The following is a 23,246-nucleotide window of genomic DNA, read 5'->3' as shown; positions in this document are numbered from 1 at the left end:
TTCTATCTTAGCAATCATTGGAAAGATTTGATAAACCATTTCAGGTCTTAATTGATTATTCACGCTTACAGTGGCTTTCAGACAGCATACATTATAAAAAATTTCGTCTCCCCCCTCTTTTCAGAATATAGATGGACTAGTCCTAAATAAACTGCCAAATCGTTGCGCGTGGCGCTAACGTTTTAATAAATAAACAAATGCGCCGTTTAAAAATAAATTTGTGCAAACCAACACACCTGAAGACGACCGTTTGAGTTATGGTCGAAACGTCGTGAGAATTTTTTATTGTTTTATATATGTTTTATTATTTTGTTGTTTCCCTTCAACGTGACTTTACCGAAAAAACTAAGGATATACATTAACATAATGTTCCGTTAAAGCCGTCGCGAGTTTATTGCGACGGGTTCAGCGCCCACGCCCCCATCCCTCGACATATGGGCCGGCCTCATTAACATAATTTATTCAGTTACAGAGCCGCCCTAGGGAGGGAAGTGACGTCATACTACTTCCTGCTGTCGCGAGGTAACAGGAAGCTGCCGTGTGCGCGCTTGCACTGAAATCCGAGGTGAGAAATTCTCATCGTTGTGGTTGTGGTGGTCGTTGTGGTGGTGGTTGTTGTTGTTGTTGTTTACCAAGGTAGAGCCTCTCTCTCTGGTAGGGATGTCAGTTGAGTAGCAGCGAGCATGGGAATCGATGTCCAGGTTGGAACTTTACAACGCGGGGCCTAGCCACGCGGGGCCTTGCCTCCTGCCCTCGCCTGATTGCGTTTACTTTAATTATCTCGCTTAAGTTTCATTTGTCTTCACCCGGCTCGCCACTTTGTAACTTTGTTTTATTGTAAATATTCACGCAGTTTTTATTTTCTTTTGTTAGCAGGCCAAGCCCGCTTGAGCTGCTATTCCGCTCTTGTTATCAGAAGCGACCTGCCCACAACAACACAGGGTGAGGCTTTGTCAACGTGTGTGAATGTTTTGACTTAAAACTTTGGTGACTGCAGGAATTAATATTCTTGGTTCTTTCGGTAAAGTCACGTAAATAGAAAATAAAATAAAAATAACAGATAATAATTTTTTCTTTTTTTACAATGAAGCAAAAAACCCCACGACGTTTCTATGGCAACATTAATGTTGAAGATGCAAGGGCTTACAGGAATATTTATGACATTTGCCCTCTCATTCCGTGCCATGACAGTGCTGTTTGCACAGTCACACATAGTCACTGTAAGATGTTTTTCTTGGTCGTGTTTTGTTTTGTTGCTTGTTGTGGTTGCACCCGATTCAAGAGCCGAATGGCTCACGGGACTATAACCAAAATAAATCAAACTGAAAATAAAAAAAACTGAAAACGCGGGAAGAATTTTGGGAAAGTTTTTCACTGCATCTCCAAATATATATAAAAGGCAAAGTTGTGATTGTGTGTTGTCTGTTCAAAATGTTTAGCGACCTTCCCGACATGCAACAAATTGGAAATTTGCCATGTGGGTACTTTCCAGACTTTACACCGTGCAAACATTATACAAATACATTTTTGTGTTTTTTAGGGGGGGAGGGGAGCTCAATAATGTATAGTGAGCTGTGACGTCAAATCTGTCTCGTGACCCTCGCATGTGGAAGCGTCACTCATTGTAGTGTAGCGGTTAGCGTTGTCTGTGTGTCTGTGTGTGTGTGTGTCTGTGTGTGTGTGTCTGTGTGTGTATCTGTGTGTGTGTCTGTGTGTGTGTCTGTGTGTGTGTCTGTGTGTGTAAGCGTAACGCATTGTAGTGTAGCGGTTAGCGCTACGCCGCGCTACGAACCCGGCGACCCGAGTTCTATTCCCGCTCACGGCCACCACCGGTGACGATTATTTGAACCGCTTCTGGGCCTCCCCTAGGTCGACTCAGCCTCAAACGAGTAACTGCTGTGGTGTGAACATCGCCACTGGGGAGACAAAGGCGGCCGAACGTGGTGGATCCAAGTCCCGGGCGAATCCGGGTAGTACAGCTAGTCATGAATACATGAATGAATATAGACGTGTAAGTCACGTGTGACTGTTTATATTAATTCCTCCATGGCTCGATACTGACGTGTAGATGGTGTGGATATTCTTATTTTCTGTCTGCAGCTGACGCTGGTCTAATGGAGCAAAGGCAGTCAGCGCAGCAGCTCGGTACGACAAGTCAACAATGTGACCAGCGTGCATACAGCACGGATCGGACTGGAAATTTGACACAGCACCAGAGAACTCGCATAGAAGAGAAACCCTTCAAGTGCACTGTGTGTGACAAGGCATTTGCATGGCCATCAGTTCTTGAAACCCACCAGAGAACACACACGGGAGAGAAACCCTTCAAGTGCAGTGTGTGTGGGAAGGCATTTTCACGGTCATCTACTCTTAAAATACACCAGAGAACACACACGGGAGAGAAACCCTTCAAGTGCACTGTGTGTGGGAAGACATTTTCAGATTCATCTACTCTTAAAACACACCAGAGAACACACACGGGAGAGAAACCCTTCAGGTGCAGTGTGTGTGGGAAGACATTTTCATGGTCATCTGCTCTTAAAACACACCAGAGAACACACACGGGAGAGAAACCCTTGAAGTGCAGTGTGTGTAGGAAGACGTTTTCAGATTCATCTACTCTTAAAAAACACCAGAGAACACACACGGGAGAGAAACCCTTCAGGTGCAGTGTGTGTCGGAAGACATTTTCAGGTTCATTTGCTCTTAAAACACACCAGAGAACACACACGGGAGAGAAACCCTTCAAGTGAAGTGTGTGTGGGAAGGCATTTTCAGATTCATCTGATCTTCAAAGACACCAGAGAACACACACGGGAGAGAAACCCTTCAAGTGCAGTGTGTGTGACAAGGCATTTGCATGGCCATCAGTTCTTAAGACCCACCAGAGAACTCACAGGAGAGAAACCCTTCAGGTGCAGTGTGTGTGGGAAGGTATTTTCACGGTCATCTGCTCTTAAAATACACCAGAGAACACACACAGGAGAGAAACCCTTCAGGTGCATTTTGTGTGGGATGATGTTTGCAAAGTCATGAAATCTTCAAGTACACGAGAGAACACACACGGGAGAGAAACCCTTCAAGTGCACTCTGTGCGGGAAGGCGTTTTCACAGTCACCACATCTTAAAGTACACCAGAGAACACACACGGGAGAGAACCCCTTCAAGTGCAGTGTCTGTGTGAAGGCATTTTCACGGTCATCTGCTCTTAAAACACACCAGAGAACACACACAGGAGAGAAACCCTTCAGGTGCAGTGTGTGTGGGAAGACATTTTCAGATTCATCAAATCTTCAAAGACACCAGAAAACACACACGGGAGAGAACCCCTTCAAGTGCAGTGTCTGTGTGAAGGCATTTTCACGGTCATCTGCTCTTAAAACACACCAGAGAACACACACGGGAGATAAACCCTTCAGGTGCAGTGTGTGTGGGAAGGCATTTTCAGATTCATCTAATCTTCAAAGACACCAGAAAACACACACGGGAGAGAAACCCTTCAAGTGCAGTGTGTGTGGGAAGACATTTTCAGGTTCATTTGCTCTTAAAAAACACCAGAGAATGCACACGGGAGAGAAACCCTTCAAGTGCAGTGTTTGTGGGAAGGCATTTTCAGATTCATCTAATCTTCAAAGACACCAGAAAACACACACGGGAGAGAAACCCTTCAAGTGCACTGTTTGTGGGAAGGCATTTTCACGGTCATCTGCTCTTAAAAAACACCAGAGAACACACATGGGAGAGAAACCCTTCAAGTGCAGTGTGTGTGGGAAGTCATTTGCAAATTCATCAAATCTTCAAGTACACCAGAGAACGCACAAGCATCAGAAGATCCACAAGGAGTGCAGTCTGAAATCAGCTTGTGAAAGTCAAAGTGCCGCAATGAGCCCATCCCTCATGAAACACGAACCGGAGGAAAATCCCAGCTTGGACACTTTTAAAGGTATCGAGGTGAAATATGAAGAGGTGATGGTGAAATGTGAAGAAGTGAAGGTGAAATGTGAAGAAGTGATGGTGAAGAGTGAAGAAGTGAAGGTGAAATGTGAAGATGAAGATTCAAATCCAAAATGGGACCTTCACATCGATGGAGGCAACGTGAAGCAGGAGGAGAATTCTGACTGTGAGGCAGAGCGAGGCAACTCCCAGCAGTTTGTGGAAGTGGAGGTGTGGGTGGACTTCCTCCGAGACAATACAAAGTCAAGTGGAGACCCGGTAGATGTGTAAGCTTGAGACAATGTCGCTCCAATAGATGCACCTTTGTCACAGGCCTTTAATGACAAGAACGTGAAGTTGGTCACTCAGTTCCTTGGTTCAACCTGCAGGGTAAGAGCGGCCAGTCTTTGTGGACCTGTGGGTTGGGTAGATCTTTAACCAGGAGCGAGAGATAATAAGCCCCCAAGCATTCACTATGTTATAATTGCATTTACACGGTGCTTTCTTAACCGCCTCAGCAACTCAGAGTTTTGTGTCGTACCTCGTCTGAAACATCCCCAAGTAGCAGCTGCCCCTGTGTGGCACAAGGTGGTGGCCCTGCACCGGCCTGCATGTGGACAAGAGCCTGTCAGTAGGGGGCGATGATTGATGCGTCATCTCAGTTGTGTAGTTTGTAGGCAATCTTGATTCGAAGCTTTCGTGACTGCAGGAATCCACACTCTTGAATTCTTTCAGTAAAGTCACCACGTAGTAGAAACATAACAGATCACGGCGTTTAGATCACAACACAAGCAATCGTCATCAGGTGGGACAACCACAGCAAGAGAAACTGCTGAAGTAGTAGGCGCCTACTCCAGCAGTTTCTTCTTCTTGCTGCTGTGCTTGTCCCACCTGATGACGATTGCTTGTGTTGCCATCGAAGTGCCGTGATCTATTTGTAGCGTAATGGTTTGAATTTGCTACATTTTGACCCAGGCGCCAGCATGCAACGGCCTACTCGTTTTGAATGACGCAACAATAGTACGTTGTACATACACGGTTAAGCAGACGGTGCGTATTTGTAAAATAACTTCTTGTTAATACGATGTAACGTGATGCAGTCAATTTCGCTGCAGAAATTCTATTTTGTTAATATGCCTGTCAATAATTTAGAATGAATACTTGTCTGATTGTGCGCGTACATGTAACATTTTGTCTGAGGGTCAAACATTGAATAAGTGATGTTAGGACAAAGTGTGTGTGTGTGTTTTGGAAGTAAGCTGTACAGAGAACTCAGTTGAGATCCGTTGTTCTTGTGATACAGGTCAAAGGGTATTTTTTTGTTCCACTAAGCGTCTGCCTCTGGAGCAACTCATTGTCTTTGAAATAGGGATCACGCTCGGATCATTCATCAGTTACAAGGCATACCACTTGAAAGTTACACGTATAGGAGGAGGTACATTCTCTACAACACGAATTGTAGTTTTGTCTTACGTGTCGACATAGATTTTGTCTAACTAGGACTGGAAGTGGTCCTTGCTGATTGACGTCTGGATGTTCGTACCTATCGGTTGAAGCAAACCACACTGCTGTTGTTGAGACGCTGTGCACCAATAAGGGTCCAACACATTGACGGCTTTCAGGCCAGGAAAGTCACAACATTTGCACACGAAGGACGCATTCACGCAAGTACCCCATGCTCCGTTTTGAAGTTTTAAAATGAAACATCTTTGAATTGTGTTGTGTTTTGGATTAGATTATTGTATTTCTTCATTAAAAGCTTGTCTCAATTTACATCTGGAAGACTTCATTGAAAAGGACATTTCGTGTTAATTTTCTCTCAACGTTAAGTAGACGGCCTTGCCGGGGGTTCGGACTATCACCTGTTTGGGATTGCGGGATCGAGATAAGGCGACACGGAGCTGCTGGCCATGCGAGAAGACCGCCGTCTGCAGATCGATTCCAACGTAATCGAACGTCTGTCCCTGCGCCTCTGTCGTCCATGCAGGGGGTGCGTAGGTTTGCAGCGCCCCCTGCATGAAAACAACGGAAAGGTGCAGCGCTCATCACAGATAGATAAAGTTGTGCGCTTATATTTAAAATGTTATTCTTTTATGAGGTGATGTTGAAATCGAAAAGTGTTTGGCCAGTTGATGATTTCAATCAGATTGATTAATTTATTATGAACCACATCCGAGCTTTTGTGGTCCTGTTGAGCTAAAGTTGGAAAAACTCCGTGACTATAACTTCGCTCAATATTGTAAACGTGTTCTTTGGTTCTTTCGGTAAAGTCACGTAGAATGAGAATAAAATAATAAATTGATAAAATAAAATAACAATAATATTCTCACGACGTTTCGGCCACAACACAAGCGGCCTTCATCAGGTGAAGGGACGAGACTGTCTACGAGACTGTCTACCAGACAGTCTCGTCCCTTCACCTGATGAAAGCCGCTTGTGTTGTGGCCGAAACGTCGTGAGAATATTGTGTTATTTTATTTTATCAATTTATTATTTTATTCTCATTCTACGTGACTTTACCGAAAGAACCAAAGAAGATGAATCATTGCAGTCACGAAAGCTTTAAATCGAAATTGTAAACGTGTTTCTATTATTTAGTTATTGTTTAATACAAAACACTTCAGATAATGGGTTTCAAGATGTATTTGAATGGCACGTTCGTTGTCCCGTTGTTTAATGGCTTGGACGTCATGGCAAATGGCTTCCATCGATGTGGAAGTCAATGGTGGATGATAATTTGACATTTCGGTGTTGATTTGGAGTAGATTGTTTAACTGTTGCATACCGGGTGGTGAAATGCTTTGCCGAGTACCTGAACTGTTTGACCAAGTGAATTCATGAAGAGTTCGATACGAGTTTGAGCGTTAATATTCTTGCGGAACGACGAAGATCTGATATTTTAAAGATTCCTGATCGTACGTTTATTGCGACAATGTTCACGGGGAACACGTGTGGAGGAGAGTTCCAGGTGAAGTCTCCCCTTACCTGGCAACCATGGTGGCTGTCCGCTGATCACTCTCGCTCCGTCACAGCTACGAGCTGTAGGGACAGGATTCTCCACCCTGGCGCTGTTTTAATTCACAGCACCAAGAGTGGAGAGCCTCATCCCTGTAGTGCCCTCCTGTTGTGCCGCATCATTTACCGCGTAACGAGGCAACGTTTTCATTAGTGCGTTCCACTACACACCCACACGAGCGAACCATGTGCAACAGTGTGCGTACATACAGACACGAACAAACACGCGGGTGCACATACACACACGAGCGCTTACTTGCAAACACGGACGAGTGGAGATGCAAACACGGGTGTGGTCACCACCTGGCTAGCTACACTAGTCACGTGATAACTAGTATACTAAACTATACACTACACTATACACTACTATACACTACACTATACACTACACTACTATACACTACACTATACACTGCAACTATACACTACACTACTATACACTACACTACACTATACACTACACACTATACACTACACTACTATACACTACACTACTATACACTACACTATACACTACTACACACTAGTGCTGCACTAGTCCCCAAACTGCAAAGACAGGCTCCCCAATGTAGACTGACGCATCCACAGACCCACACATGGACCCACGGACTCGCACAGAAACCCATGGTCTCATCGACTCCCACTGGGCGTGCGCTGTTAGCGAGCACCGGTGAGGGTCGCGATGGAACAACACCAGGGGCTGGTGTGGACAGAACCACGGCTGGCCGCTCTCAAATTCTGATGTTAGCACCCCCACCCCCCTCACCACCACCTTAATTATGGCTGAGTCCACCTAAGTGACGCTCAGGACTGCTTCAGGTAAGGGGCCGACCTTAAATGACGTCACGCGATTTTAGAGGATTTTTGACCCCCGCCCCCATCGTCATATGACGTCACGAAAAGTCATACCCCTCCCCCTCAAATATGACGTAACAAAGCTCTGCCCCCCCCCCCAAAATAAAACATGCTTCAAATCCCTTTAAACTATTGTCATTGTAGTGCGTCGTTAATGTGGCGCTGCGCTCTGATGTTGTAGGTAGAAAACAATACAAAGTCTAATTAAGTAGAACGTGTTTATATTTATTTAAAGTTGCGCAATTTGATGTGACGTCACATTTCTCAACCCCTCCCCCCCCTCTAGGTGTGTGACGTCATTCACGGATGGCCCCTAATTGTCGCTGGTATTGGCCGTGAGCGAGAATGGCGCAGCGCCGCTAACCGCTATGCTGTGATGGTGCCCTTACCTGCATGAACGGAGACGCGGTCGGACGATGGGTGAGCCGCTGGTGCGGGCAGGACGAATGATCTCGGGCGTACCTCCTGACGTGGAAGGCGAGGGAGGTCGGAGTGCGCGTGTGAAGAGAGACGGCAAGGGGCGGGAGGAGAGGGGGGCGATCGGACGGAGCGGAAGCAGGAGGACGAAGGCAGGAGAGACAGCGGAGCCGTGGAGGAGTCTGGGCGTGCTTGATGGTGAAAGTTGACGTGGACGCACGCTGCAGAAGAGAAGAAAATATTCACGCTAAGCGCCACACACAGCCAGACGTAGCTCACCTCATCCGTCTTGCTGACGATGTGAAGGACGACTAGACTCTGATTGTCTTGTAGCTCTGTGGAAAGAAGGAGAGGTGTCTTGGGTCAAACAAGGCCCTCTGCCACCGGTGTGGGCGGGGGGGGGGGTACCCTAGTGGAGGGCTGAGCGTGGGAGTGAGTCGAGGGAAGGGTGAGTGGTGGTTGACATGAATTTGAATTCTTATACATGCTATGTATTGTAACATTTATTCTCGTATGGGTTTACATATGGTAGAACATATAGGCTATTAGACGAGGACCAATTCAGTGCTAACATCGTTATCACGGACCCAAATCGTGATCAGGAACCCACATCGTCAACAGGGATGCTCGCCTTGTCAATAGAGACCCACATCAAAAGGGATGCTCACCTCTTTAATCCGGACCCATATCTTCAATTGGGACCCACATCGTCAACAGTGACCCACAACATGAATATGGACACTCACCTCGTCAGTAGGGACCCACATCGTCAACAGTGACCCACAACATGAATATGGATACTCACCTCGTCATTAGGGACCCATATCGTCAACAGTGACCCACAACATGAATATGGACACTCACCTCGTCAGTAGGGACCCACATCATCAACAGTGACCCACAACATGAATATGTTCACGTTTTTGTTTGTTGCAGTTGCACCCGAGTCAAGGGCCGCACGGCTCACAGGGCTCTACACCTGACACATGAAACTTAAATTAAACTGAAGACGACGTCTCGCCAGCATGCATCTATCCTCCACGCTTGGCTTCTGTCACGCGACTTCCACGATTTCGCCTGAGAGTCTCCCACCGCGTGCCCCCATAGGTCTTCTCCATCGGTCGCTCGACTCGCGTAGACCGTTCATCCGTGTGGTCCACGTGGTCAAAGAAGAAGTTGGTACCAGCCAAGGCAGCACAACGCCAGTCACACAGACTTATGTTAGTGGTCGATAAGAGTGAAGTACAGTACGTCATAACCCACTCATTTCAAATGCTTGCCACGTAATTCGTTGCTATTGGTCACATAAAGAACTTGGAATTGCTAATGCTGTGCCACCTCAGGTTCTAAGGCAAAGTGAAATGTCTGCTCTGGGCCGGTCAAGGACACCATTTCTGGGATGAAACTATCACATTCACGACACGTGATAAAGCATTTAAGCAGTATGCCTGCTGTAATCATAGCAGGTACCACCACAGCAGTATGCACTGCTGTAGTGAAAGTAGGTACCACTAGTCAGTATACCTGCTGTAATCTTAGCAGGTACCACCACAGTATGCCCTGATGTAATTATAGCAGGTACCTCTAGTCAGTATACCTGCTGTAATCATAGCAGGTACCACCACAGCCAGTATGCACTGCTGTTATAGCATAAAAAAAGTATAACGATACTATCATAGAATGTTAACTAAACGAGCATAAATTTGTAACTAATTTAGGATAAACATTGAACTTAATGAGTATGGATAAATAAACTACATTAGCATACAGATTAAAACTAACTAGCATACCAAAATTAGCATAGGACAACCGTTGACCAATCGCTGCGCACCATCGCCGGAGACGCTCCCAGGTTTGCCTCTCGACCAATCGGATCACTGGCCTTCCCCCCCCTCCCCACTTTGGCACGCGGCGACCAATCAGATCGCGGGAGGACGCTACCATTTTTAATGCCCTGCACGCTGAATGCCGCGCGCCCATGTGCGTGTGAGTGTTTAGTTTTGTTTTAATTATTTTCATCATTAAAGTTCGCGAGTGTCAAGGTAAGCTACGTTGACTTTATTTTTTTAATCATTTTCTCAAGAGAACCGTTGTTTCTGCTGCTGCGGCTGTTGTTGTGAAAGGCCCGGTACACCCTGAGGCCTTGCCTAGACTAGGACAGCCTTGATGTCACGTGGGTCCACACTCTTTGCGTCTTTCGGTAAAGTCACGGAGGTAGAAAATTAAATTTATTTATGATTTTATTTAATTACTTTTTATTTATGCCTACGTTAAATTTTATTTAAATTGTAATAAATAAAATTGTATTTATTTTATTTCATACCTACGTTAAATTAAATTGAATTTTTAATAAATTAAATATATTTTATTTACATTTATTTTATTTAATACCTACGTTTAATTTAATTTTTAAAATATATTACATTACTTTATTTAAATTAATTTTATTTTATACCTACGTTAAATTAAATTTTTAATAAATTAAATTTATTTCATTTAAAAAATTTAAATTAATTACATTTATTTAATTTAAATTGCATTCATTTTATACCTACGTTAAATGAAATGAAATGCTTTAATAAATAAAATTAATTTTATTTAAATTAAATTTATTTTATTTCATACCTACACATGTACAGTCATTTTAACTGCTCTGACTGCTACAAGCTAAGTGCGGCCTGGAATCGTATTTATAAGTAATACATTTTACAATTACAATTCCTTATAGAGGAACCCCATACTAATGAACTGACTACGTATATATATAATTAAAAGACCGCACGCAGATATCGCAAAAAAGGACCCCGTTGTCAATGATATAATTCGATACACGTACAGCAGTTGCTGTACGTACATCATTAAAATTACACCGATTGTAATACGTCAACAAAGACACAATTTTAATTTGACCCCCGGGTCTGATCGCGTTAACTGTGCAGGTGGCGGGTCTAGAGGTTACTTGCACGTGTGTGCAGCTTGTTGAATATTGACGTGCGATGACTTGTGGAGAGGAAGAATGATGATGATGGCGATGCAAGTCTTGAAGTCTGACGCTGTTCTCTGAGTCGTGTAGCCTACCGCGTGCCACTTTGGGGATTGCGTAATGTCATTTTAGTTTCCTCTGTGGAACTTTTTATTTTGTTGATTCTAACGATGTAACTGACGTAGGGCGGGCTTGGGAGCGGCGTTGACGATGTGTTTTGGCGTTGCACCAACCAGCACCTTTGCATTCAGAAGTTGGAGGTGCTTTGATTGTTACAGCAAGAGGTGGAATCATCACCGCCATCGTCATGGGGTTTAAGTGGGCACGGAGCCCGTCAAGGGAATGGGTAGGTAGAGGAATGGGGTTGGAGAGTATACACAACTTGCATTTCTAGTAATTTCAACAATTTATGGGCATGCGCATCATTAACAGTGTCCTGATGAGCAAAACAAAATCGCAATTTAATCGTGAATCTATTGTCATAAATGAGTCTGAAATATCAATAATCTTGCTCAAAACCGCATTCCTATTATTAAAAATCATTGTACCCCCATTCATGATGACAATTCCAATATCGTCATTATGATGCTCAGAATTACACTTATATTCTCAGAATCATGAACATTTATTAAAACAGCAGTGTGCTCAAAATGCTCATTTAACAATTTCAACATGTACACAATCAATTCCAAGATTCTTATCAAAGTAAGTCCTATGTATCGTGGTGTTTTCATGCTTATCCATTATTGCGCTCCAAAAAAAATAAACAAAAGTCTATTTGTATAATGTTTGCGCGGTGTACAGTCTGGAAATTACCCACATCGCAAATTTCAAGCTTGGTGCGTGTCGGGAAGTACGCTAAACATTTTGAACAGACACACACATTCACAACTTTGCCTTTGATATATATGGAGATTAGTAATAAATTGTTAATTTAACTACTTTCATGTTGACGGATTGGAAATAGGAATAGCACTGGCTCACCACAGGGCTTATCGCGTGGTATCTGGGCACTTTATTTGAAACGTAAACCCCAGTTTGTGAGTACAATTCCTCGCAAGCTGCCTCCACAGAGACAGACAATGAGGTTTCTAGGTAAGAGTAAGAAATGAATCTACGTGTCGAGGAGAGACGAGAGAGCCAAGAGGTCACCTCGGGAGACTGGGCGGCGCGTCAACCTTAGTCACGTGACTGAAGGAGTGTGAGCGTGCCGTGCGGACGTGTGTGTACTGTGTGTGTGTACTGTGTGTGTGTGTACCGTGTGTGTGTACCGTGTGTGTGTACTGTGTGTGTACTGTGTGTGTGTACTGTGAGTGTGTGTGAGTACCGTGCGTGTGTGTGTGTACCGTGCGTGTGTGTGTGTACCGTGCGTGTGTGTACCGTGCGTGTGTGCGTGCGTACCGTGCGTGTGTGTACCGTGAGTGTTTGTACCGTCCGTGTGTGTGTGTACCGTGCGTGTGCGTGTAACGTGCGTGTGTGTGTAACGTGCGTGTGTGTACCGTGCGTGTGTGTGTACTGTGTGTGTACTGTGCGTGTGTGTACTGTGCGTGTGTGTACTGTGCGTGTGTGTCATGCGTGTGTGCACCGTGTGTGTGTACTGTGCGTGCGTGTGTAGCGTGTGTGTGTGTAACGTGTGTGTGTGTACCGTCTGTGTGTGTACTGTGCGTGTGTGTGTGTACTGTGTGTGTGTGTACTGTGCGTGTGTGTGTACTGTGTGTGTGTACTGTGTGTGTGTACTGTGTGTATGTACTGTGTGTGTGTGTGTACTGTGCGTGTGTGTGTACCGTGCGTGTGTGTGCACCGTGTGTGTGTCCCGTGCGTGTGTGTACTGTGCGTGTGTGTACTGTGTGTGTGTACAGTGTGTGTGTGTACTGTGTGTGTGTACTGTGTGTGTGTGTGTACTGTGTGTGTGTACTGTGCGTGTGTGTGTGTAACGTGTGTGGCGGTAGTCTAGCGGTTAGTACGCTGCTCTACGAACATAACGACCCGAGTTTGATTCCCGCTCACAGCCAACACCCAGTGACGATTATTTGAACCGGTTCTGGGCCTCCCCTATGTCAACTCAGCCTCAAATGAGTGCCCGGTGCGGTGTGTAAACATTACTGGGGAGACAAAGGCGGTCGGGCACGGTGCTGGCCACCCACCCCCTCGTGTACTGTTCTGGCCTTCATAGGTGGTGCTGCTACTTGCTAACAGCACTTGCCCCAACAGTCTGTTAAGGCTACATGGGGGATCTTTGTCTTTGTATCACCACCCAGGAGTCACGGAGCTTTTGAGGCTCCGAGCCACGTGGGGATCCACAACAGCGTGAGGCGGTGCCACTCACAGGTGAGACTCGGGGATATGTGATTTCTAATCGATAGCCATCCGTCAGTTAACCCATCGCAACTGCTGAGTCTGTCACGCGACTTCCTCCTTCCAGCGAGCCTTTGACGCTTCACGTGGCCTCAAAGTGTACACAGTGTGTACGTATACACAATAATGTCCACGTTGTTGCTGAGTTCATGCACTCAAGGGAGGGGCAATGGAAAATGAATCTAAATCAACTTAAACTCCATCCCCGTGACCTCATCGGCATGAAGTGGCAGCTAGTGGTGTCATGTCACCAAGGTATTCAGCCCTCCCCCGTCCACAGCGCTCTTGAGCGTGACGTCACCTCCGCTTGGGTCACTGCCGATATCAATCCAGTGGCAATCCTTATTTGGGCAAAGCTACGCCCAGTGACTGGCGGCTCATTAACATAATGTATCCGTTAAAGCCGTCGAGAGTTCATTGCGACGGGTTCAGCAGCCACGCCCCCAACGCTCGACATATGGGCCGAACCATTAACATAATTTATTCAGTTACAGAGCCGCTCATTGTGGAAGAGGCGTGTCTCTTACCCCGGGAGTGACGTCATGTTACTTGCTTACCCGCGTGACGTCGATAGGTAAGAGGAGGCTGCCTATCCGCGCTTGCACTGAAATCCGAGGTGAGAAATTCTCATGGTGGTCGTGGTTGTTGTTGTTTACCAAGGTAGAGTCTCTCTCTCTCTCTCAGGGATGTCAGTTGAGTAGCAGCGAGCATGGGAATCGATGTCCAGGTTGGAACTTTACAACGCGGGGCCATGCCACCCGGGGCCTTGCCTCCTGCCCTCGCCTGATTGCATTCACTTTAATTATCTCGCTTAAGTTTAATTTGTCTTCACCCGGCTCGCCACTTTGTAACTTTGTTTTATTGTAAATATTCACGCAGTTTTTATTTTCTTTTGTTACCAGGCCAAGCCCGCTTGAGCTGCTATACCGCTCTTGTTATCAGAAGCGACCTGCCCACAACAACACAAGGTGAGGCTTTGTCAACGTGTGTGAATGTTTCGACTTAAAACTTTGGTGACTGCAGGAATTAATATTCTTGGTTCTTTCGGTAAAGTCACGTAGATAGAAAATAAAATAAAAATAACATATATTTTTTTACAATGAAGCAAAAAACCCCACAACGTTTCTATGGCAACATTAATGTTGAAGATGCGACGGCTTACAGGGATATTTATGACATTTGCCCTCTCATTGCGTGCCATGACAGTGCTGTTTGCACAGTCACACATAGTCACTGTAAGATGATTTTCTTGGTCGTGTTTTTGTTTTGTTGCTTGTTGTGGTTGCACCCGATTCAAGAGCCGAATGGCTCACGGGACTATAACCAAAATAAATCAAACTGAAAATAAAAAAAAACTGAAACCGCGTGATGAATTTGGGAAAGTTTTTCACTGCATCTCCAAATATATATAAAAGGCAAAGTTGTGATTGTGTGTGTTGTCTGTTCAAAATGTTTAGCGTACTTTCCGACATGCAACAAACTGTACATTTTCCATGTGGGTACTTTCCAGAATGTACACCGTACAAACATTATGCAAATACACTTTTAGTTTTTTTAAGGGGGGGGGAGAGCTCAATAATGTATAGATTTTTTGCACGGCAAGTGAGCTGTGACGTCAAATCTTGCATGTGACCCTCGCACGTGGAAGCGTCACGCATTGTAGTATAGCGGTTAGCGTTGTTTGTGTGTGTGTGTCTGTGTGTCTGTGTGTGTGTGTGTGTCTACGATCCATCCTGGGTTTAACCAGACTGGATTGTGTGAGGAGCTCACAAATCCTTGAAAGATCTGGGCAGGGTCCCATCGGTGAGCTCCTCCGGCAGGCAAGGCTGCATGGGCTGGGTCATGTAGCCCGCATGCCCAGCCACCGCATGCCGAAACAGCTTTTGTTTGGCCGGATTGAGGGGGCTAAGCGGGCGCGGCACGGGCTAGAGAACAGATGGAGTGATGTGGTACAGGAGGACGTGGAGCTGAGTGGACTTGCCGATGACTGGTACCAGCGGTGTCAAGATCGGCCTCTGTGTAGGAGGCTCGTGAAGGATGCTACTGGGCAGTTGGAGGCAGTCACCCTCCAACAACAACGGAGGGCGGAGGAGCGACGCTCACAACAACGAGCGGAGCGCCGGGTGGCTAAAGCACAGCAGGTTGGCACAGTAGGGGGCACAGGTGGTGCATCAGCCAGTCATCTCAGTCAGTCGACCCGTGGCACCTGGGTCTGCCCAGTGACCTCCTGCCAGCGGGCGTTCGACACTTCACGTGGCCTCATGGTGCACATAGCCTGGCACAAGCGTCGTGGTGACGTCACCGCCACTTAGTGGCGAATGGCGGTTGTTGTTGTGTGTGTGTCTGTGTGTGTGTGTCTGTGTGTGTGTGTGTGTCTGTGTGTGTGTGTCTGTGTGTTTGTGTCTGTGTGTTTGTGTCTGTGTATGTGTCTGTGTGTCTGTGTGTGTGTGTGCGTCTGTGTGTGTGTGTAAGCGTAACGCATTGTAGTGTAGCGGTTAGCGCTACGCTACGAACCCGGCGACCCGAGTTCGATTCCCACTCACGGACACCACCGGCGACGATTATTTTAACCGCTTCTGGGCCTCCCCTAGGTCGACTCAGCCTCAAACGAGTAACTGTTGCGATGTAAACATCGCCACTGGGGAGACAAATGCGGCTGGACGTGGTGGATCCAAGTCCCGGGCGAAGCCGGGTAGTACAGCTAGTCGTGAATATATGAATGAATATAGACGTGTAATTCACGTGTGACTGTATATATTAATTCCTCCATGGCTCGATACTGACGTGTAGATGGTGTGGATATTCTTATTTTCTGTCTGCAGCTGACGCTGGTCTGATGGAGCAAAGGCCCTCAGCACAGCAGCTCGGTACGACAAGTCAACAATGCGACCAGCGTGCATACAGCACGGATCGGACTGGAAATTTGACACAGCACCAGAGAACTCGCACAGGAGAGAAACCCTTCAAGTGCACTGTGTGTGGGAAGGCATTTTCACAGTCATCTGCTCTTAAAATACACCAGAGAACACACACGGGAGAGAAACCCTTCAGGTGTAGTGTGTGTGGGAAGACATTTTCAGATTCATCTGCTCTTAAAACACACCAGAGAACACACACAGGAGAGAAATCCTTCAAGTGCAGTGTGTGTGGGATGGCATTTTCACGGTCATCTGCTCTTAAAACACACCAGAGAACACACACGGGAGAGAAACCCTTCAGGTGCAGTGTGTGTGGGAAGGCATTTCCTGATTCATTTAATCTTCAAAGGCACCAGAGAACACACACGGGAGAGAAACCCTTCAAGTGCAGTGTGTGTGTGAAGGCATTTTCACAGTCATCTGCTCTTAAAAAACACCAGAGAACACACACGGGAGAGAAACCCTTCAAGTGCAGTGTGTGTGTGAAGGCATTTTCACAGTCATCTGCTCTTAAAAAACACCAGAGAACACACACGGGAGAGAAACCCTTCAAGTGCAGTGTGTGTGTGAAGGAATTTTCACAGTCATCTGCTCTTAAAACACACCAGAGAACACACACGGGAGAGAAACCCTTCAGGTGCAGTGTGTGTGGGAAGACATTTTCAGATTCATCTACTCTTAAAAAACACCACAGAACACACACGGGAGAGAAACCCTTCAAGTGCAGTGTGTGTGAGAAGGCATTTCCAGATTCATTTCATATTAAAACACACCAGAGAACACACACGGGAGAGAAACCCTTCAAGTGCAGTGTGTGTGGGAAGACATTTTCAGATTCATCTAATCTTAAAACACACCAGAGAACACACACGGGAGAGAAACCCTTCAGGTGCAGTGTGTGTGGGAAGACATTTTCACAATCATCTGCTCTTAAAAAACACCAGAGAACACATACAGGAGAGAAACCCTTCAAGTGCAGTGTGTGCGGGAAGGCGTTTGCACATTCATCTAATCTTGTAGAACACCAGAGAACACACACGGGAGAGAAACCCTTCAAGTGCAGTGTGTGTGGGAAAGCGTTTGCACATTCATCTGCTCTTGTAGCACACCAGAGAACACACACAGGAGAGAAACCCTTCAAGTGCAGTGTGTGTGGGAAGGCGTTTCCACGTTCATGTTCTCTTGTAATACACCAGAGAACACACACGGGAGATAAACCCTTCAGGTGCAGTGTGTGTGGGAAGGCGTTTGCACATTCATCTACACTTGTAGAACACCAGCGAACACACACGGGAGAGAAACCCTTCAGGTGCAGTGTGTGTGGGAAGACATTTTCATGGTCATCCGCTCTTAAAACACACCAGAGAACACACACGGGAGAGAAACCCTTCAAGTGCAGTGTGTGTGGGAAGACATTTTCAGATTCATCTACTCTTAAAAAACACCAGAGAACACACACGGGAGAGAAACCCTTCAGGTGCAGTGTGTGTGGGAAGGCATTTTCAGATTCATTTGCTCTTAAAACACACCAGAGAACACACACCGGAGAGAAACCCTTCAAGTGCATTCCGTGCGAGATAACGTTTGCACAGCAACAACATCTTCAAGTACACCAGAGAACACAGAAGCATCAGAAGATCCACAAGGAGTGGAGTCTGAAATCAGCTTGTGAAAGTCAAAGTGCCGCAATGAGCCCATCCATTATTAAACAAGAACCGGAAGAAAATCCCAGCTTGGACACTTTTAAAGGTATAGAGGTGAAATATGAAGAGGTGATGGTGAAGAGGGAAGAAGTGAAGGTGAAATGTGAAGATGAAGATGCAACTCCAAAATCGGACCTTCACATCGACGGAGACAGCGTGAAGCAGGAGGTGAATTCTGCCTGTGAGGCAGAGCGAGGCAACTCCCAGCAGTTTGTGGAAGTGGAGGTGTGGGTGGACTTCTTCCGAGACAATACAAAGTCAAATAGAGACGCGGTAGATGTGTAAGCTTGAGACGATGTCGCTCCAATAGATGCACCTTTGTCACAGGCCTTTAATGACAAGAATGTGAAGTTGGACACTCAGTTGCTAGGTTCAACCTGCAGAGTAAGAGCGGCCAGTCTTTGTGGACCTGTGGGTTGGGTAGATCTCTAACCAGGAGCGAGAGACAATACGCTCCCAAGCATTCACTATGTTATAATAATTGCATTTACACGGTGCTTGCTTAACCGCTTCAGCAACTCGGAGTTTTGTATCTCGTCTGAAACACTCGAAGAGCATCCCCAAGTAGCAGCTGCCCCTGTGTGGCACAAGGTGGTGGCCCTGCATCGGCCTGCATGTGGAGAAGAGCCTGTCAGTAGGGGGCGATGATTGATGCGTCATCCCAGTTGTGTAGTTTGTAGGCAATCTTGATTCGAAGCTTTCGTGACTGCAGGAATCCACACTCTCGAGTTCTTTTGGTAAAGTCACCACGTGGGTAGAAACAACAGATCACGGCGTTTAGATCACAACACAAGCAATCGTCATCAGGTGGGACAACCACAGCAAGAGAAACTGCTGAAGTAGGCGCCTACTCCAGCAGTTTCTTCTTCTTGCTGCTGTGCTTGTCCCACCTGATGACGATTGCTTGTGTTGTGATCTAAACGCCGTGATCTATTATTTGTAGCGTAATGTTTAGAATTTGCTGCATTTTGACCCAGACGCCAGCATGCAACGGCCTACTCGTTTTGAATAACGCAACAATAGTACGTTGTACATACACTGTTAAGCAGACGGTGCGTATTTGTAAAATAACTTCTTGTTAATACGATGTAACGTGATGCAGTCAATTTTGCTGCAGTAATTCAATGTTGTAATATGCCCGCCAATGATTTAGAATTAATACTTGTCTGATTGTGCGCGTGCATGTAACATTTTGTCTGAGGGTCACACATTGAATAAGTGATGTTAGGACAAAGTGTGTGTGTGTTTTTTGGAAGTAACCTGTACAGAGAAGTCAGGTGAGACCCGTTGTTCTTGTGATACAGGTCAAAGGGTACTTTTGTGTTTCACGAAGCGTTTGCCTCTGCAGCAACTCATTGTCTTTGAAATAGGGAGCACGCTCGGATCATTCATCAGTTACAAGGCATACCACTTGAAAGTTACATGTATAGGAGGAGGTACATTCTCTACAACACGAATTGTAGTTTTGTCTTACGTGTTGACGTAAATTTTGTCTAACTGGGACTAGAAATGCTCCTTGCTGATTGACGTCTGGATGTTCGTTACCTATCGCTTGAAGCAAACCCCACTGCTCTTGTTGAGACGCTGTACACCAATAAGGGTCCAACACATTGACGGCCTTCAGGCCAGGAAAGTCACAACATTTACGGCACACGAAGGACGCATTCACGCAAGTACCCCATGCTCCGTTTTGAAGTTTTAAAATGAAACATTTTTGAATTGTGTTGTGTTTTGGTTTACATTATTTCTTCATTAAAAGTTCATTTTACATCTGGAAGACTTCGTTGCAAAGGATATTTCGCGTGAATTTTATCCCGTTAAGTAGATGGCCTTGCCGGGGGTTCGGTTCGATGCGGACTTTCACCTGGTAGGGGATCGCGGGATCGAGATAAGGCGACACGGAGCTGCTGGTCGTCTGCAGATCGATTCCAACGTAATCGAGCGTCTGTCCCTGCGCCTCCGTCGTTCGCATGCAGGGGGTGCGTGTAGGTTTACAGCGCCCCCTGCAGGAAAACGACAAAGTGCAGCGTTCATCACGGATAAAGTTGTGCGCTTATATTTTAAATGTTATTCTTTTATAAGGTGATGTTGATATCGAAAACTGACACATAGCTGGCATGCCATAAATAGGAAATTAACTCTGCTTATTTGAATCAATATTCATATATGTTGATTAACTGTTTTCAAGCAGATTTTGTGTCTCTAACGGCGACTACAGGGACTACGTGATTGTTTAAAAATGTCTTTGATTATAACTATAATTGCCTACAATTCGTCATGTGTAGCTTATTTAGACTATAATTTATTCACTACCCAAACTGTATTTACTTGAAAACATAGAGCTGATATGTATTCTTGGTTCTTTCGGTAAAGTCACGTAGAAGGGAAACAATAAAATAACAAAAATATAAAACAATTACATTCTCGCGACATTTTGACTGCAACACAAGCAATCATCATCAGGTGTCACACACAGGCACACACGCAGAGACACAGGCACACAGAGATACAGGCACACACACTGTGTACACACACACAGTGTACATACATAGTGTATACGCACACAGTGTAGACAGTGTATACACACACAGTGTACACACACAGTGTATACACATAGTGTACACGCACACAGTGTGTACACACAGAAACAGTGTGTACACACAGAAACAGTGTGTACACACAGTAATGTCCACGTTGTAGTTGCTGAGCTCATGCACCCAAGGGGTTTCTGTTCAAGAGATGGAGCAATGGAAAATGAATCTAAATCAACTTAAACTCCATTTCCGCTCTGTGACGTCACTACTCAGCATGACCTCATCGGTGTGAAACGCCAGGGGGAGGTGTGCCTCGCTAGTGACGTCATGTCACCAAGGTTTTCACCTCACCCCCGTCCACCGCTTGAGCGTGACGTCAGCTCTGCTTGGTCACTGCCGATATCTGTTCCAGTACAATCCTTATTTGGGCAAAGCTACGCCCAGTGACTGGCGGGTCATTAACATATTGAGTTCGTGAAAAGCCGTCGCGAGTTGATTGGGACGGGTTCAGCACTCACGCCCCCATCCTTCGACATATGGCCCTGGCTCATTAACATAATTTATTCAGTTACAGAGCCGCTCGTGGGAGGGGAGTGTCTTGTACCCCCGGACGTGACGTCATGTCACTTGCAGCTGCCGCATATAGTCACGAAGTAACAGGAAGCGATCGCTTCGCTCTTGCACTGAAATCCGAGGTGAGAAATTATCATCGTGTTGGTGGTCGTGGTTGTTGTGGTTGTTGTTGTTGTTTACCAAGGTAGAGCCTCTCTCTCACGTAGGGATGTCAGTTGAGTAGCAGCGAGCATGGGAATCGATGTCCAGGTTGGAACTTTACAACGCGGTGCCTAGCCACGCGGGGCCTTGCCTCCTGCCCTCGCCTGATTGCATTCACTTTAATTATCTCGCTTAAGTTAAATTTGTCTTCACCCTGCTCGCCACTTTGTAACTTTGTTTTATTGTAAATATTCACGCAGTTTTTATTTTCGTTATTTTGTTACCAGGCCAAGCCCGCTTGAGCTGCTATACCGCTCTTGTTATCAGAAGCGACCTGCCCACAACAACACAAGGTGAGGCTTTGTCAACGTGTGTGAATATTTTGACTTAAAACTTTGGTGACTGCAGGAATTAATATTCTTGGTTCTTTCGGTAAAGTCACATAGATAGAAAATTAAATGAAAATAACAGATTATAAATTAAATGAAAAATAAAAAATTGAAAATAAAGTAATAAACCCACGACGTTTCGATCGCAACACAAGTGGTCTTTATTAAATTTAATCTGTTATTTGTATTTTCTATCTACGTGACTTTACTGAAAGAACCAACAATACGTGCGTCAATGTATCTATCGGTCAAAGACGCTAAGCGCGTGCCGCTGTTGACTCTGAATGTGTGGAGGGGAACACCTTCAGCACGGGGAGAGAGAGACAGAGACACGGATAGCCTCGGCTATGTTGATTGATCCTCGATTCATTACTTGGTGGAGTGAGGAAGAATTAATGCTGAGCAGATGAAGGTGGCCAGGCATGGTTCTGGTCACACCACCACCTGTTTACTCATGGCAGTGTGTGACAGTGTCAAGTTTGTGTTTGTAGTAAAGTCTATTAACTCTGTTGAACACGGAGGTTATATCAAAACAATAGTTTATTTTTGTTTTCCTCTGGAACTCTTACTAAGAATGGAAACAGGAGGTGAACACAGCACACACATGCAGCTGAATTCGGAACTGTTCATCCCAGCATTCAAGGACATCTGAGCCTGGATTCACACCTCTAAGTTGCGATTGAACATTGATTTATGCATTTCTGCATAACACAAATAGTATTGTTTTCAACACCCTTTGCTATGTCAGCCGAATTTAGCTTTCATAAATATTCCTTTGTAGTCAGACAGCCGAAATTGTGCGCTCGGAGTTTTGGGTTAACATTCATTTTGCAGATATGAAGGCTTCCAGGCATATTTATGACATTTCCCCTCTCATTCTGATGAATTTGGGAAACGTTTTCACTACATCATGAATATAGTAATAAGTATACATGTGTAAGTCACTGTGTATATATGCATTCCTCTGTGCCTCGAAACTGACTTGTAAATGGCGTGGATATTCTTATTTTCTGTCTGCAGCTGACGCTTCCTCTGACGCTTCCTCTGCAGAATTGGTTTCATGGAGCAAAGGCAGCAGCTCGGTACGACAAGTCAACAATGTGACCAGCGTGCATACAGCACGGACCGGACTGGAAACTTGACACGGCACCAGAGAACTCACACAGGAGAGAAACCCTTCAAGTGCACTGTGTGTGGGAAGGCATTTTCATGGACATCTGCTCTTAAACACCAGAGAACACACAGAGGAGAGAAACCCTTCAGGTGCAGTGTGTGTGGGAAGACATTTTCAGATTCATCTACTCTTAAAACACACCAGAGAACACACACGGGAGATAAACCCTTCAAGTGCACTGTGTGCGGGAAGGCATTTGCACAGTCACCACATCTTAAAGTACACCAGAGAACACACACGGGAGAGAAACCCTTCA

General features: G+C 45.6%; 1 protein-coding gene across 1 annotated transcript; it reads left to right on the top strand.

Annotated features, from left to right (window-relative positions):
* Positions 1–3,036: 3,036 nt before the first annotated feature.
* On the top strand, positions 3,037–18,464 carry LOC142920266 (uncharacterized; the record flags this gene model as incomplete). The annotated part of the gene is made up of 2 exons (XM_076062782.1): positions 3,037–3,755; positions 16,610–18,464. Coding segments are annotated over 2 exons (2,574 nt in total), but the record flags the coding sequence as incomplete, so codon positions are not given.
* Between the last annotated feature and the right edge of the window lie 4,782 nt (positions 18,465–23,246).

The sequence above is a fragment of the Petromyzon marinus genome, unplaced genomic scaffold (genome assembly GCF_048934315.1).
Source record: "Petromyzon marinus isolate PM22_M1 ecotype Great Lakes invasive population unplaced genomic scaffold, UKy_Petmar_22M1.pri1.0 PM_G_Scaffold_70, whole genome shotgun sequence".
In the NCBI taxonomy this organism is placed as follows: Eukaryota; Metazoa; Chordata; class Hyperoartia; order Petromyzontiformes; family Petromyzontidae; genus Petromyzon; species Petromyzon marinus.
Note: the sequence above shows the minus strand (reverse complement) of the source record. Positions and strands in the feature narration are given on the sequence as shown.